This window comes from Salmo salar, chromosome ssa12, assembly GCF_905237065.1.
Source record: "Salmo salar chromosome ssa12, Ssal_v3.1, whole genome shotgun sequence".
In the NCBI taxonomy this organism is placed as follows: domain Eukaryota; kingdom Metazoa; phylum Chordata; class Actinopteri; order Salmoniformes; family Salmonidae; genus Salmo; species Salmo salar.
Genome location: NC_059453.1, coordinates 84,562,125 through 84,578,340, shown reverse-complemented (window position 1 = coordinate 84,578,340; position 16,216 = coordinate 84,562,125). Strand labels below are relative to the sequence as shown.

General features: G+C 45.8%; 1 protein-coding gene across 4 annotated transcripts in view; it reads right to left on the bottom strand.

Annotated features, from left to right (window-relative positions):
• Positions 1–16,216, bottom strand: part of LOC106566000 (voltage-dependent calcium channel subunit alpha-2/delta-2) — a 329,019-nt gene that overhangs the window by 174,521 nt on the left and 138,282 nt on the right. For 3 of the 4 annotated variants that reach the window (XM_045691870.1, XM_045691873.1, XM_045691871.1), the window contains exon 5: positions 6,434–6,478. The exons of the other annotated variant lie outside the window; for it this stretch is intronic. In XM_045691870.1, the coding sequence (XP_045547826.1) occupies positions 6,434–6,478 (45 nt within the window). The remainder of the gene's footprint in view (positions 1–6,433; positions 6,479–16,216) is intronic. 4 annotated transcript variants of the gene reach the window in all.

Here is a 16,216-nt window from a genome sequence, read left to right as displayed (position 1 = left end):
ACTGGCGGGGTAGGGAAGATTGAATACTGAGACTACCTCAATCAACTGGAACAACCATCTCACTAACGGGTGCAATAACTTCAACAGATTGGATTCGTTTAGAAAACTGTATGTTATTTATCTTTGTGTAGCATAAAATTAATCAACCAATCAATGTACATGCAAAAACACAGATATTACAGTAAAACAAACAATTCGGAAAATTATCCCTGCAATAGAGCATGCTGGGAAATATTACTGTATATATGGTTCTATATAGAACCTTTCTTGTCTGCCAAAGAATCCTTCTTGACTAAATTATTTAATCATCAAATAACCCTTTCTTTAAAAAACTGTTCTTAGGATGTTAAAGGTTATAGGTAGAACCCTTTGCCTTACAAAGAACCCTTGTCTTCCAAAAAGGGTTCTTCTGATCAAACGGTTCTTGGTAGAACCCTATCCATCTACAAAGAACCCTTTTGGAACCCCTTTTTCTAAGAGTGAACTGACAGCAAATGCGGTGGTGCTGGGACCAAAAAGACAGGCCAAGACATCATGCCTATGACATTTAATGTGTCCATGTGTGTCTGGTGTGTATTAAATTCATAGTAAGATGGATTTATAATTGGAACCTGACAATGAAAACAGTTAATTGTCAAAAGCCCAGGGTTAGATTAGATTAGATTTATTAGTCACATGCACAGGGGGACAGGGGGAGCAGGTCACTGACTAGTGGTGGCTATTCAGCATCCTGATGGTCTGGGGGTTGAATCGATTGTCCAGTCTGACAGTTTTCGCCATGATGCTCCTATACTGCCCGCGTCAGAGTGATGGAAGCGGGGAGAACAGGGCGTAGCTTGGGTGGCTGAGGTTCCTGATGATCTTCTTAGCCTTCCTGTGACAACTGGTGTTGAAGAGTCGAGGTTGAAGAGTCACTGTCATGCCATCTTCACCATGGTGTCCATGTGGTTTGACCATTCCAGCTTCTCGGAGATGTGCACGCCGAGAAACTTGACGTTTTTTAACGTCTCCACTGCGGCCCCGTTGTTTTGCTGACGTTGAGGGAGAGGTTATTTACCTGGCACCACACCGTCAGAGTGCCTACCTCCCCTTTGTAGGCTGTCTCGTCGTAGTTGGTAATCAGGTCTACCGACTACTGTGGTGTCTCAGCAAACTTGATGATGGAGTTGGAACTGTGTGAGGCCACGCAGTCGTGGGTTTACAGAGAGTACAGGAGGGGACTGAGGACGATCAGTGTGGAGGAGATGACGTTGTCTACTTTCACCACCTGGGGTGGCTCGTCAGGAAGTCCAGGACCCAGTTGCATAAGGATGAGTTCAGTCCCAGGGCCGTGAGTTTGTGGTGAGCTTATACAACACTATGGTATTGAAGGCCGAGCTGTAGTCAGTGAACAGCATCCTCACAAATGCATTCCTTTTGTTCAGGTGTGTGAGGGCAGTGTGCAGTGCAATGGCAATTGCATTGTCCTTGGATCTGTCTGGGGCGGTAAGCGAATTGGAGAGGGTTGAGTGTGTCGGGGAGGGAGGAGGTGATATAGACTTTGACTAGCCTCTCGAAGCACTTCATGATGACAGAAGTGAGTGCTAGGTGTTGGTAATCATGCAGTTCAGTTACTTTCCCTTTATTGGGCACGGGGATGATAGTGGATATCTTGAAGCAGGAGGGAATAACTGCATGAGCTAGAGAGAGATTGAAAATGTCAGAAAACACATCAGCTAGCTGGTCTGCACACACATGCTCTGAGGGCATGGCTAGAGAAGCCGTCTGGGCCGGTAGCCTTGCGAGGGTTAACACGTTTGAATGACATACATATGTCTTCCATGGAGACCGTAAGCATGTAGCCCTTGTTATCGTCAGGGGCTCACCTCGGCAGCACAGAGTCGTAATGCTTGAAGCGTGAGAAAAAGGTGTTTAGCTTGTCCGGTAGCGCGGCGTTGGTGTTCGCAACGAGACTGGATTTCTTTTTGTAATCTGTGATCGTTAGAAGCCCCTGACACATATGCCTTGTGCCCGACCAGCTGAATTGCTCCTTCACTTTGTCCCTATACTTGTGTGTCTCATCATCTTGATCGATCTGCGTAGGTGGTATTTGTACTGTTTAACCAAACAATTGTCCCTGGTCACATTGCCATGTTTATAAGCAGCTAGAGTTGGGTAAGGATAAGGGCAAGACTAGTGGGCTAGACCTCAAGATAGTTTTAACATAGGGTGTTGTTCATCCCACTACTAAGCAATCCCCTCCAGTGCTTCCTTCACACATACTACTGTGGAATATTCCTTTAAAAAATGAATGGCCGCTATATGCTGTTTTTACGCCTGGACACAGAGAACTGGAGATGGAGGACACAGACAGTGTCACCTTTTGGGCAGGCAGAACTGTGGTGGTACTCACTTACGTTCACAAGGGTACTGTGGGATTCGGGTGCCACAAAGGCCATCAATTCAAAGTTGTGAGAGATATGGAGTCCAGAACATCTGGCGAACATTCTAATTATGGAGTGTTTACACTGGAGGGGTGGGGGGACACACTACAACCCAGGAGAGAAAGGGACGATTGGATGAACAGACATGGGGAGAGGAGGGACGGAGCAGACAGGACAGATGTTAGGTTAGAGGGAGAGTACAGGAGTAAGGGTCAGTTGGAGAGAGTAGACACTATGGACCAGTGACAGGACACAGGGTGGTGATGGAGGTGGAGGAATAGGAGGGGGGAAAAGAAGGAGGAACAGTGTGGGAGAGGGCAAAGGATAGAGGATGTTTGAGGAGAAACTAAACACTCCTCCAAAAGCTCCCTCACTTACCTCTTCATAACCAGTCACTTGGTTCTGGACACAATGGCGGTGGGGGGGTGACCTTTAGCGGTATGCTGGGGTGGGCCATGGGTTTTGTCAGGGGCTTGGCCTCAGCAGTGACCATTTTAATGATGACCGATGTCCTCCAATTAGATGTGTTGACAGGCCCTAAAGTGCTGTGTCATTAATCACAGGAGGGCTGCCTCCGCACACCACGAAAATCACACCGTGATTTATAACATAGCTAGCTCCTCTCTCTGTCCGTCCACATATTTCTCTATCTCCATCTTTCTCCTTTCTCTCTCTCTCGTCCCACCATTACTCTCCTCCGTCTCTCTCTGTCTCGTCATCTCTTTCTCTCTCTCCTTCATCTCTATCACTCTCTCTCCTTCGTCTCTCCCTCCTTATTCCTTCCTTCCTTTTGTGCTCGGACGATATAGGGAATTCATGCATTTGGTACGGATAGCCAATTAATCAGGTGGCTTGGTAGCACAAAGAGGAGTGGTGAGTCACTGTGACCTTTACATCTTCTGGAAGGACTAATAACTGTTCCCAGACCAGTGACAGACAAAGGCATTGTTAGGACACCCTGCATAGGGCTCCCGAGAGGCGTCACTACAGACCCTGGTCTGATTCCAGGCTGTATCACAACCGGACGTGATTGGGAGTCACCATAGGGCAGCGCACAATTGGCCCAACGTCGTTAGGGTTTGGCTGGGGTAGACTGTCATTGTAAATAAGAATTTGCTTTTAACTGACTTGCCTAGTTAAATAAAAATAAAATACCTTCTACAGAGGATTGTGGACTCAGCAGGTGGATCTATAGGTGACTCATATTAATAGCAACGTTACATGAAGCTTTGATAGTTACTATACAGCCATGTACAGTTGAAGTTGGAAGTCTACATATACCTTAGCCAAATACATTTAAACTCAGTTTTTCCCTGTCTTAGGTCAGTTAGGATCCCCACTTCATTTTAAGAATGTGAAATGTCAGAATAATAGTAGAGAGAATGATTTATTTCAGCTTTTATTTCTTTCATCACATTCCCAGTGGGTCAGAAGTTTACATACACTCAATTAGTATTTGTTAGCATTGCCTTTAAATTGTTTAACTTGGGTCAAATGTTTCGAGTAGCCTTCCACAAGCTTCCCACAATAAGTTGGGTGAATTTTGGCCCATTCCTCCTGACAGAGCTGGTGTAACTGAGTCAGGTTTGTAGGCCTCCTTGTTCGCACACGCTTTTTCAGTTCTGCACACAAATGTTCTATAGGATTGAGGTCCGGTCTTTGTGATGGCCACTCCAATACCTTGACTTTGTTGTCCTTAAGCCATTTTGCCACAACTTTGGAAGTATGCTTGGGGTCATTGTCCATTTGGAATACCCATTTGTGACCAAGCTTTAACTTCCTGATGAGATTGAGATGTTGCTTCACTATATCCACATCATTTTCCTCCCTCATGATGCCGTCTACTTTGTGAAGTGCACCAGTCCCTCCTGCAGCAAAGCACCCCCACAACATGATGCTGCCACCCCCGTGCTTCAAGGTTGGGATGGTGTTCTTCGGCTTGCAAGCGTCCACCCTTTTCCTCCAAACATAATGATCGTCATTATAGCCAAACAGTTCTATTTTTGTTTCATCAGACCAGAGGACATTTCTCCAAAAAGTATGATCTTTGTCCTCGTGTGCAGTTGCAAACCGTAGTCTGGCTTTTTTATGGTGGTTTTGGAGCAGTGGCTTCTTCCTTGCTGTCGATATAGGACTCGTTTTTACTGTGGACATAGATACTTTTGTACCTGTTTCCACCAGCATCTTCACAAGGTCTTTTGCTGTTGTTCTGGGATTGATTTGCACTTTTCGCACCAAAGTATCATCATCTTTAGGAAGACAGAACGCGTCTCCTTCCTGAGCGGTATGACGGCTGCGTGGTCCCATGGTGTTTATACTTGCGTACTAGTGTTTGTACAGATGAACGTGGTACCTTCAGGTGTTTGGAAATTTCCCAAGGAAATTGCTCCCAAGGATGAACCATGATGTCAAGCAAAGAGACACTGAGTTTGAAGGTAGGCCTTGAAATACATCCACAGGTACACCTCCAATTGACTCAAAGTATGTCAATTAGCCTATCAGAAGCTTCTAAAGCCATGACATCATTTTGGGGAATTTTCCAAGCTGTTTAAAGGCACAGTCAACTTAGTGTATGTAAACTTCTGACCCACTGGAATAGTCATACAGTGAATTATAAGTGAAATAATCTGTCTGTAAACAATTGCTGGAAAAATTTGTTGTGTCATGCACAAAGTCCTAACCAACTTGCCAAAACTATAGTTTTTTTTTTCCAAAACAATACATTTTTGGAGTTGTTGAAAAACGAGTTTTAATGACTCCAACGTAAGTGTATGTAAACTTCCGACTTCAACTGTATGTTTGGTATAGTCTAGGCCTACTATCCTGTCTTGTGTTTGGGTGTTCCTTGGTTATTTATTGGGGCATTGAGTGCTGCACAGAGAGTGCTGCTGACATCCACAGTTGTATGTACTCCAGGGTTTTTCCTATCCTGGGAGGAAAGTAGGCGCTGCAGTTGCTGTCACATGCACAGAAGACATTTAGGGTTTAAGATACTCAGTAGACTGATAGGGTTAGGTACTTCAGTTTTAGTTAGTTAGGTAAGTTCACAAGGGTTTCACAGGGTTCAAAAATTGAGGTTAGGTATTAGGTACTCGACAGTTGGGGGTGAGGGTACTTTAAGGTTTGACAGGTGGGGGTTATGTGCAGTTGGGGTTAGGTAGGTCCTTCAGGGTTTGGGGTTAGGTAGGTAAGTCCTTCAGGGTTTGTGGTTAGGTAGGTAGGTCCTTCAGGGTTTGTGGTTAGGTAGGTAGGTTCTTCAGGGTTTGGGATTAGGTAGGTAGGTAGGTCCTTCAGGTTTGGGGTTAGGTAGGATGGTCCTTCAAGGTTTGTGGTTAGGTAGGTAGATAAGTAGTTCATGGTTTGGGGTTAGGTAGGTAGGTAGGTCCTTCAGGGTTTGGGGTTAGGTAGGTAGGTAGCTACTTCAGGGTTTGGGGTTAGGTAGGTAGGTAGCTACTTCAGGGTTTGGGGTTAGGTACACTCTTTGAAAATAAGGTGCTATCGAGAACCTAAAAGGGTTATTTGGCTGTCCCTATAGGAGAACCCTTTGAAGAACCCTTTTTTGTTCCACATAGAACACTTTCCCCAGATGGTTCTACACAGAACCCTGGAACCAAAAAGGGTTCTACTTGGAACCAAAATTGGGTTATCCTATGGGGACAGCCGAAGAACCTTTTGGGAACCCTTTTTTCTAAGAGTGTAGGTAAGTACTTCAGGGTTTGGGGTTAGGTAGGCAAGTACGTCAGGGTTTGGGGTTAGGTAGGTAAGTACTTCAGGGTTTGGGGTTAGGTAGGTAGGTACTTCAGGGTTATCTGAATCTCTTGGGAGGACAGTTAGTGGGAGCTTGGTCACATGCATGGTGCTGGCCCCAGGCCTGTCACACACACTCATAGCCACAGTGTCAGCAGCGTACTAACACACACAGACAGCCCAGAGGCCTGTGACCAGTGGGACAACAAGACGTACAGGGGAGCAGGACGGGCAGGACTGGGAGGACATACCACTGTACTCACATAGTCTGATTCCGCTTTCGAATCATAGTACTCCATGTCGCTCTCCTGCGCGGAAAAGAAAGGTGAAAAGACAGGTGATGAGAGAAGATATAGCAGTGACTATATCCATTAGGCTCTTGTGCTGGTGGAGCTGTATGAAGATATCAAGGTTATATTCAGACACACTAGACAGCATGAGAATATAATCAGCATCACAGAACACTGGGGAGGTAGTGTGATGAAAGATTGTGGAATGGAACTTTGTGGAATGTGTTTCTGAGACGTGCTGTGTTCTAATGCAGTACAGGATGCAATCTAGTAGTATTGTAACGTGGTATGCACTATAATAGGAAATACAGTGCTATGCTGTATGTATGGCATGATTTACTATGGTGCAGTGGTTGTTAGCTGGATATAGGATGAGTATATAGAGTGGAATGAGCTAGCATTGCTCCCTAGAGCTCTCATCCACTGCTTATTGTCTGTTGAGTTCATGGTAAATAGCGCCTCTCATCTCAGAGGAGAAAGAAAAGACAGAGAACAGGACAGAAACCAAGTTCATGGCAGCGTTCCCTGTATACTCCCAAAGCCCACAAACCCCACGCTCCCCAGCCCAGAGCTTGCCCCCTCCCTCCGACCCCCACCTCCTCGCCAGGGCTGCGTGCGGCATGGTGCGGCATACGTCTGGGCCCGCCTCAATATCATTGGGAGGGAGCCTGGGTGAGGACACGCTCTCAAGGGCACTGGAGTGACTGCTTCTCCCGCTGTGGAGGAGCTCTGCTCATTCTCTGACAGCAGAGGAGAGGAGAGGCTGAGAGAGCCCTTCACACACACACATACCCACACATGACCATTGCTGTCTCTCTCTCTCTCTCTCTCTCTCTCTCTCTCTCTCTCTCTCTCTCGCTGTCTCTCTCTCGCTGTCTCTATCTCTCCCTGAGACAGTCCAGACCCAATGTGTCCGTGACCAGGACCCGGGCTGGCCTCCAGCCCTAATCAGGGAGTCAGTCATCAGCTAAGCACGGCTCAGCTCAGCCCCAAACAACCCACACAGACAGACGGACAGACGCAGCCTGACCCAAACTCCTATTGACACTTAACATGAGGCAGGGCCTTGCCTAGGGGGGCCTCCGGACGGGGAAGCAGAGAAGCAGAGTCCTCTCCCTTCAGACCGATGCTCGTTATCCTCCAGTACCAGAACACTCTGCCTCCTCTCTCTACACAGCAGCCATGCATAATCTGGATAGACAGTGGGACAAGGAGAGAAGATGTGGCAAGGGGGGGAAAGGGTAGTTGAGGGATGTAAACATGAAGACACTTATAGAGGGTTCATAAGGGTGCCTGTGGTGGGTATGGAAAAAGACACATGTCAAATTTGCAGTTTCACATGTGAAAATAGCATTTTTAATAGTAAAATTGCATTTTCACATGTGAATTGCTGTTTTCACATATTGAGCTTAAAAATGCATGTGAAACTTCACACGTGTCCGAAAACCACGTCTGACGCACGTGTCTGTTTTTCCCAGGTGACATTTTTCACATGTGATTTGTTCACATGTGAAAAGGTATTTTAAATGCCGCACGTGTCTGACTCATGTGAAATGTATATACTACCGTTCAAAAGTTTGGGGTCACTTAGAAATGTCCTTGTTTTTTTGTCCATTAAAATAACATCAAAATGATCAGAAATACAGTGTAGACATTGTTAATGTTGTAAATGACTATTGTAGCTGGAAATCGCCGATTCTTTATGGAATATCTACTATAGATTGGCGTACAGAGGCCCATTATCAGCAACCATCACTCCTGTGTCCAATGGCACGTTGCGTTAGCTAATCCAAGTTTATAATTTTAAAAGGCTAATTGATCATTTGAAAACCCTTTTGGTTTTTGAAAACTGTTATCCTGATTAAAGAAGCAATAAAACTGGCCTTCTTTAGACGTTGAGTATCTGGAGCATCAGCATTTGTGGGTTCGATTACAGGCTCATAATGGCCAGAAACAAATAACTTCCTTCTGAAACTCGTCAGTCTATTCTTGTTCTGACAAATTTCCATGTAGGAAATTGCCAAGAAACTGAAGATCTCGTACAACGCTGTGTACTACTCCCTTCACAGAACAGCGCAAACTGTCTCTAATCAGAATAGAAAGAGGAGTGGGAGGCCCTGGTGCACAACTGAGCAAGAGGACAAGTACATTAGAGTGTCTAGTTTAAGAACTGGCAACTTCATTAAATAGTACCCGCAAAACACCAGTCTCAACGTCAACAATGAAGAGGCGACTCCGGGATGCTGGCCTGTTATTTCAATGGACAAATGGCTTTTCTTTCAAAACAAGGACATTTCTAAGTGACCCCAAACTTTTGAATAGTAGTGTATATTTTTTGTGTTACATTTTTCACACGATTTGTTCACACGTGTTCACACGTGTCCGAAAATGACGTGTTCTTTCAAGTGTTCTTTTCACATGTAATGTTTTTATGTAAGGGCACACACACAAACATAGGCTACAAGGCGAGGCACCCTAGGCACCTGTGGTCCCTCAGATCCCCCTAGGCTGGCTGGTCCTTGGTCTCTTCGGGCCCAGGGCCTAGGTTAAACACATCTAATAAAGCACACTACCCTCTCTCAGCACAACTACCAGCTAAACACACATAAAACCACACACACACACACACAAGCATGAACACACGGCACACACTCATAGAATGGCACGCCAGCAATGCATCACGCCAGCACAGCATCTCTCCCCACTCCTCGTTCTCTTTACCCTTATCTCAGTCGTCTGCTCCCTCTCCCCAATCTCTCCTCCTCCTCTCCGCCCTCCCAGCCTTTTCTTCGCCCTTCCCCATCTCCCTCCCCTCAATACCAGGCAGCCTTCTCCCTTCCCCATCTCTCTCCCCTCAATACCAGGCAGCCTTCTCCCTTCCCCATCTCTCTCCCCTCAATACCAGGCAGCCCTCTCCCTTCCCCATCTCCCTCCCCTCAATACCAGGCAGCCTTCTCCCTTCCCCATCTCTCTCCCCTCAATACCAGGCAGCCTTCTCCCTTCCCCATCTCTCTCCCCTCAATACCAGGCAGCCTTCTCCCTTCCCCATCTCTCTCCCCTCAATACCAGGCAGCCTTCTCCCTTCCCCATCTCTCTCCCCTCAATACCAGGCAGCCTTCTCCCTTCCCCATCTCTCTCCCCTCAATACCAGGCAGCCTTCTCCCTTCCCCATCTCCCTCCCCTTTATAACAGGCAGCCCTCTCCCTTCCCCATCTCTCTCCCCTCAATACCAGGCAGCCCTCTCCCTTCCCCATCTCTCTCCCCTCAATACCAGGCAGCCCTCTCCCTTCCCCATCTCCCTCCCCTCAATACCAGGCAGCCCTCTCCCTTCCCCATCTCTCCCCCTCAATACCAGGCAGCCTTCTCCCTTCCCCATCTCCCTCCCCTCTATACCAGGCAGCCCTCTCCCTTCCCCATCTCCCTCCCCTCAATACCAGGCAGCCTTCTCCCTTCCCCATCTCCCTCCCCTCAATACCAGCCAGCCTTCTCCCTTCCCCATCTCTCTCCCCTCAATACCAGGCAGCCTTCTCCCTTCCCCATCTCTCTCCCCTCAATACCAGGCAGCCTTCTCCCTTCCCCATCTCTCTCCCCTCAATACCAGGCAGCCTTCTCCCTTCCCCATCTCCCTCCCCTTTATACCAGGCAGCCCTCTCCCTTCCCCATCTCTCTCCCCTCAATACCAGCCAGCCTTCTCCCTTCCCCATCTCTCTCCCCTCAATACCAGGCAGCCTTCTCCCTTCCCCATCTCTCTCCCCTCAATACCAGGCAGCCTTCTCCCTTCCCCATCTCCCTCCCCTCAATACCAGGCAGCCCTCTCCCTTCCCCATCTCTCTCCCCTCAATACCAGGCAGCCCTCTCCCTTCCCCATCTCCCTCCCCTCTATACCAGCCAGCCTTCTCCCTTCCCCATCTCCCTCCCCTTTATACCAGGCAGCCCTCTCCCTTCCCCATCTCTCTCCCCTCAATACCAGGCAGCCCTCTCCCTTCCCCATCTCCCTCCCCTCAATACCAGGCAGCCCTCTCCCTTCCCCATCTCTCTCCCCTCAATACCAGGCAGCATTCGCACCCAATTTCAGATTGAGTGAATACAGTGCAGCTGCAGGTTAGGTGCCCACTGTTGCTATAGAAACAGTCCCCTCTGCTCTAGATTATAGTGTGACTTTTTTTGTGTTTTCTCACCATGTCTGTCTATCTGTCTTTTGGATTCTGTTGCTGCTTCCTGTCTGAACTGTGTCACTCTGACTGGCTCTCTATCGTTTTTCTTATCTATTTGTCTCCCACTATCAATTACTGTAATGAATGACTATTAAATAATTATATATCTACAGATTTTAGGGTCTTAATTTGATCACTCTTTTGTTGCTGAGCAATTCAAACTTCTAAAGGCTTCTAAAGTTTGTCATTTCCACTTTGTAATTTCAGACTTGATTTGCCCTAATGAAAAATGTATCAACCCCTACAAAAATGTCCATTAATTATAATCCACATAATAATTCACATTTCCTGTTGCTGCAGGATTAATTTCCTACTGTAGCAAACTGGCTCAAATTCATATCTGTAATTGTATATGGAAGATTGTTTTTCAAATGATCATACGACAAGTAGAAACAACAAAACAGAGCGTAAGTGAACACATAAAAATAATTCCATGCTCTTTATTTACAATGATGGCCTACCCCGGCCAAACCCGGACAACGGTGGGCCAATTGTGCGCCGCCCTATGTAGATGCAGATGCTGTAGATTAATATGGTAAAAGCAGGTACAGTAGCTGGAATACAGGTGTCGTGTCTTTGGGGTACCATTAAACTGAAGACATGTTTATCAATTAACTCCCTGTAATTATTATCATGCGATCAAACTGATTCATCGTTTAATTGTAATTAACTAGGAGATCGGGGCACCAAGGAAAATATTCAGATTACAAAGTTATAATTTTCCTAATATAACTTTCCTATATTATAACATTATATATTATATTATAGTATAGTATAGGCCGATTATCTTCTGGTTTAAATGGTGTATTTTACCTCGCGTCCAGTCTCATTCCAAACGTCGTAAATTGTTGTATCTACACGAACCCAGTCTTTACTAAGAGTCACCCATACATCAATTGTCTTAAAATCATTTATTTATTATACTAAGTAATTCACATAAAGTATACAAACAGTAATTATCGTCACAAAGAATTGGTAGAGTAATGTGCCCTAGTGGTCTAAAACAGGCATGGCTGGTGTCTTGTAGAACAATGGGTCATAAAATGTTCAGCTGAGGAGGTACACAGAGTTCATTAATATTAGCAATTGACAATTGAACGCTCACTCATTCGGGAACAATTGCAATCAATATATATATTTACGCTCAGTGTGTCGTCGGGATCCTTGTTGAAGCGTCGTTCGGTTGGAGAGTTCTCTCTCTCTCTCTCTCTCTCTCTCTCTCTCTCTCTCTCTCTCTCTCTCTCTCTCTCTCTCTCTCTCTCTCTCTCTCTCTCTCTCTGTTAGAATGGATCTTTCAAAGCGACATTCATTAATGTCGTCATAGAATGGATGTTTCGTTGGTCTTCGCGTTCAATGATATAATTTACTTAGCTGCAGACTAATAATTAATATCAAAGACTTGTTCTTATTCTGTCGGTATCAATAGTCTAAAAGTTAACCACGTGGTATAGTTCACTTTCAGTAGAGTACTTGGATGGTCAAACCTATTGGCCAACTCGCAATGGAGTGGAGGCCGGGTCTGGAGAAATGTAAATCAGGGTATAGTTTTATAGTGAACATGTCACATGACGCCTGGTCCTGTCTGTGTCCCTGGGGGCGTGCCGATGACTGAGTTAAGCTTGGTACAGAAATATAATTCTATCACATTAACATCAGTACATAGCATCTCAATGTATTACAAATAGCTTTATCCTTATTAATACATTCTATACAACCATGTGGATGCAAGTCTCAAGGCTGAGGCTATTATATAAACCGTTTTATGGTAATATGGCTATATTGTCTCTTCTGAGTATCACAAAATTGTACCAAGCGGACCAGTTCGTAGCTGGATTCTTCACCAATCTTCCATACCTTCTCCAGAACACAAATGTCATTCGGTTCCCCAATTCTGTGAGTTGGAAGAATTTCCTGTGTCTCTCTATGGGACCATGTGGCAAGAGATTATCCTCTTAGAGTTTTTACAACCCTTTCACACAGGGCCTGGGTGGGGGAAGGTAGGTTGGGGGATGGTGCAAGGGGGGGAGGGGGTCAACTGTCCTCCCTGTACTCAAAGAGGCCAACGTCATGACACAGGTCTGGACTGGGACCAGAAATCATCCCTAACATCCCTGGTGGTCCCTGGTGACTCTCTGATCCACCTCTACGCAGACGGCACCATTCTGTATACCTCTGGCCCTTCGTTGGACACTGTGTTAATTAACCTCCAGATGAGCTTCAATGCCATACAACTCTGCTTCCGTGGCCTCCAACTGCTCATAAATGCAAATAAAACTAAATGCATGCTCTTCAACCGATCGCTGCCCGCACCGGCCCGTCCAGCATCACTACTCTGGACGGTTCTGACTTAGAATATGTGGACAACTACAAATACCTAGGTGTCTGGTTAGACTGTAAACTCTCCTTCCAGACTCACATTAAACATCTCCAATCCAAAATTACATCTAGAATCGGCTTCCTATTTCACAAACAAAGCATCCTTCACTCATGCTGCCAAACATACCCTCGTAAAACTGACCATCCTACCGATCCTCGACTTTGGCGATGTCATTTACAAAATAGCCTCCAACACACAGTGCCATCCGTTTTGTCACCAAAGCCCCATATACTACCCACCACTGCGACCTGTATGCTCTCGTTGGCTGGCCCTCGCTTCATATTCGTCGCCAAACCCACTGGCTCCAGGTCCTCTATACGTTTTTGCTAGGTAACGCCCGGCCTTATCTCAGCTCACTGGTCACCATAGCAGCACCCACCCGTAGCACGCGCTCCAGCAGGTATATTTCACTGCTCACCCCCAAAGCCAATTCCTTCTTTGGCCACCTTTCCTTCCAGTTCTCTGCTGCCAATGACTGGAACCAATTGCAAAAATCACTGAAGCTGGAGACTCATATCTCCCTCACTAACTTTAAGCACCAGCTGTCAGAGCAGCTCACAGATCACTGCACCTGCACATCGCCCATCTGTAAATAGCCCATCCAACTACCTCATCCCCATACTGTTATTTTTCTTTTTGCTCCTTTGCACCCCACTATCTCTACTTGCACATTCATCTTCTGCACATCTATCACTCCAATGTTTAAATTGCTAAATTGTAATTATTTTGCCACTTTGGCCTATTTATTTCTTTACCTCCCTTATCTTACCTCATTTGCACACACTGTAGATAGACTTTTTTTCTATTGTGTTATTGACTGTATGCTTGTTTATTCCATGTGTAACTCTGTGTTGTTGTTTGTGTCGCACTGCTTTGCTTTATCTTGGCCAGGTCGCAGTTGTAAATGACAACTTGTTCTCAACTAGCCTACCTGGTTAAATAAAGGTGAAATAAAAAAAATTAAATACAATTTCTAACACACCGGCCCATTTCTTTCCTTGAGGACTCCATGCTGACACATTTTTTTACTTGAGGCCACCAGTATTAGCCCGATAATGATCATTTTGCGCAAATAAAACCAAGTTAGACAGGCCCACTGGGCTAAATATGAACCAGCCCATTTGGTGGAATACTGTATAGACCTGCACACTACACATACAGGCTTCTGTCAGGGAGGAAGGGTTTAGCGTGCATGTGTCAGGGTGTATACCTTACCTCTTGGTGGGCATGCTGTGTGCTCTCACAAGACAAGTTGAGACAGTTTGACATTTAAATCTCAGACAAGCTCTCCATCATGTGAGGACAGATTACAGTCATATCCATATATCTTCTGGACACCTGCTAATGACTTTGTAATTACACTCGCACACACACACGCACGCACACACGTGCACATGCGCATACATACAGACAGACAGACAGACAGACAGACAGACAGACAGACAGACAGACAGACAGACAGACAGACAGACAGACAGACAGACAGACAGACAGACAGACAGACAGACAGACAGACAGACAGACGCACGCACGCACCACACACAAACACACACACACAGCCTCCAGTATTTATGCTGCAGTAGTTTATGTGTCGGGGGGCTAGTGTCAGTCTGTTACATCTGGAGTATTTCTCTTGTCTTATCCGGTGTCCTGTGTGTATTTAAATATGCTCTCTCTAATTCTCTCTTTCTCTCTTTCTGTCTTTCTCTCGGAGGACCTGAGCCCTAGGACCATGCCTCAGGACTACCTGGTATGATGACTCCTTGCTGTCCCCAGTCCACCTGGCCGTGCTGCTGCTCCAGTTTCAACTGTTCTGCCTGCGGCTATGGAACCCTGACCTGTTCACCGGACGTGCTTGTTGCACCCTCGACAACTACTATGATTATTATTATTTGACCATGCTGGTCATTTATGAACATTTTAACATTTTAACATTTTGACCATGTTCTGTTTTAATATCCACCCTGCACAGCCAGAAGAGGACTGGCCACCCCTCATAGCCTGGTTCCTCTCTAGGTTTCTTCCTAGGTTTTTGGCCTTTCTAGGGAGTTTTTCCTAGGGAGTTTTTCCTAGCCACCGTGCTTCTTTCACATGCTTTGCTTGCTGTTTGGGGTTTTAGGCTGGGTTTCTGTACAGCACTTTGAGAATATCAGCTGATGTACGAAGGGCTATATAAAAATAAATTTGATTTGATTTTGATTTGATTTGAAAAACAAGTCACAATCAAACAGAAACTGCGGATGCTCTCCAGGCCATGGTACTCCAGCAATCATCCCTAGCAGCAGATCCCTAATGGAACCTGACATTATATCAGACACAATAAAGGATTTCATTTGCTGCTCTTCATTAGTGCATACACACACACACACACACACACACGCACACGCACACGCACACACGCACACATGCACGCACACACACTCTGCTGACTAGTCAGGGAGGGCCTTCCAGAACAAAAAGACAATGTGATTGGGCAGCAGAATAGAAGTGCTTCTGTAAAGCCTACCTGTTAGGAAGGTATAAACCTGACTCACTCTGCTGTTCTGTCCTTCCTGCCTCCACTCCAATCGCTCTCCTTGTCTCTCAACGTCTCTCTACCCCTCTACCCAATGTCTATCTGACAGGTCCAACACCCTTAGAAACACTAGGCAGTTATAACAGACAAACATTCAGGAAATGGTCAATCCTTCTAGTAGAAGCTAGTGTTAAATGTTGTATTGAGAAGTACACACAACACACATTTTATCAACTGATGCATGTAAAGTAAGTAATGACTGACATGCAATTTCATCAAGGAGACTAGAACACTGGAAAATGTGGGAAAGAAACCACAAAGAAACATGAAAACGAATTTGTTAATTTCATCAAAACATTTCATTTGAACAAAAGGCCTTCCTTGTATAATAGGAACACTTATGAAACATAAAAACCTAGCTAAATCACACGGTGTCAGAATGCTCAAGGAAGCAGGAGGGTTGAAGTCAGGCGCAGGAGACACAAGTCCGTGAACACTCGTTTCTTTTTTAATAAATAATCCACGCTTGCCAAAAACAGGGCAAGGAAAAACAAATACCCATAAACAGCCCGAACACAGCGTAGGGACGCAGCCCAAAACACACTGCCACAAAACCCACAGGCAGAAGGGAAAAAACACCTGTTCCCCAG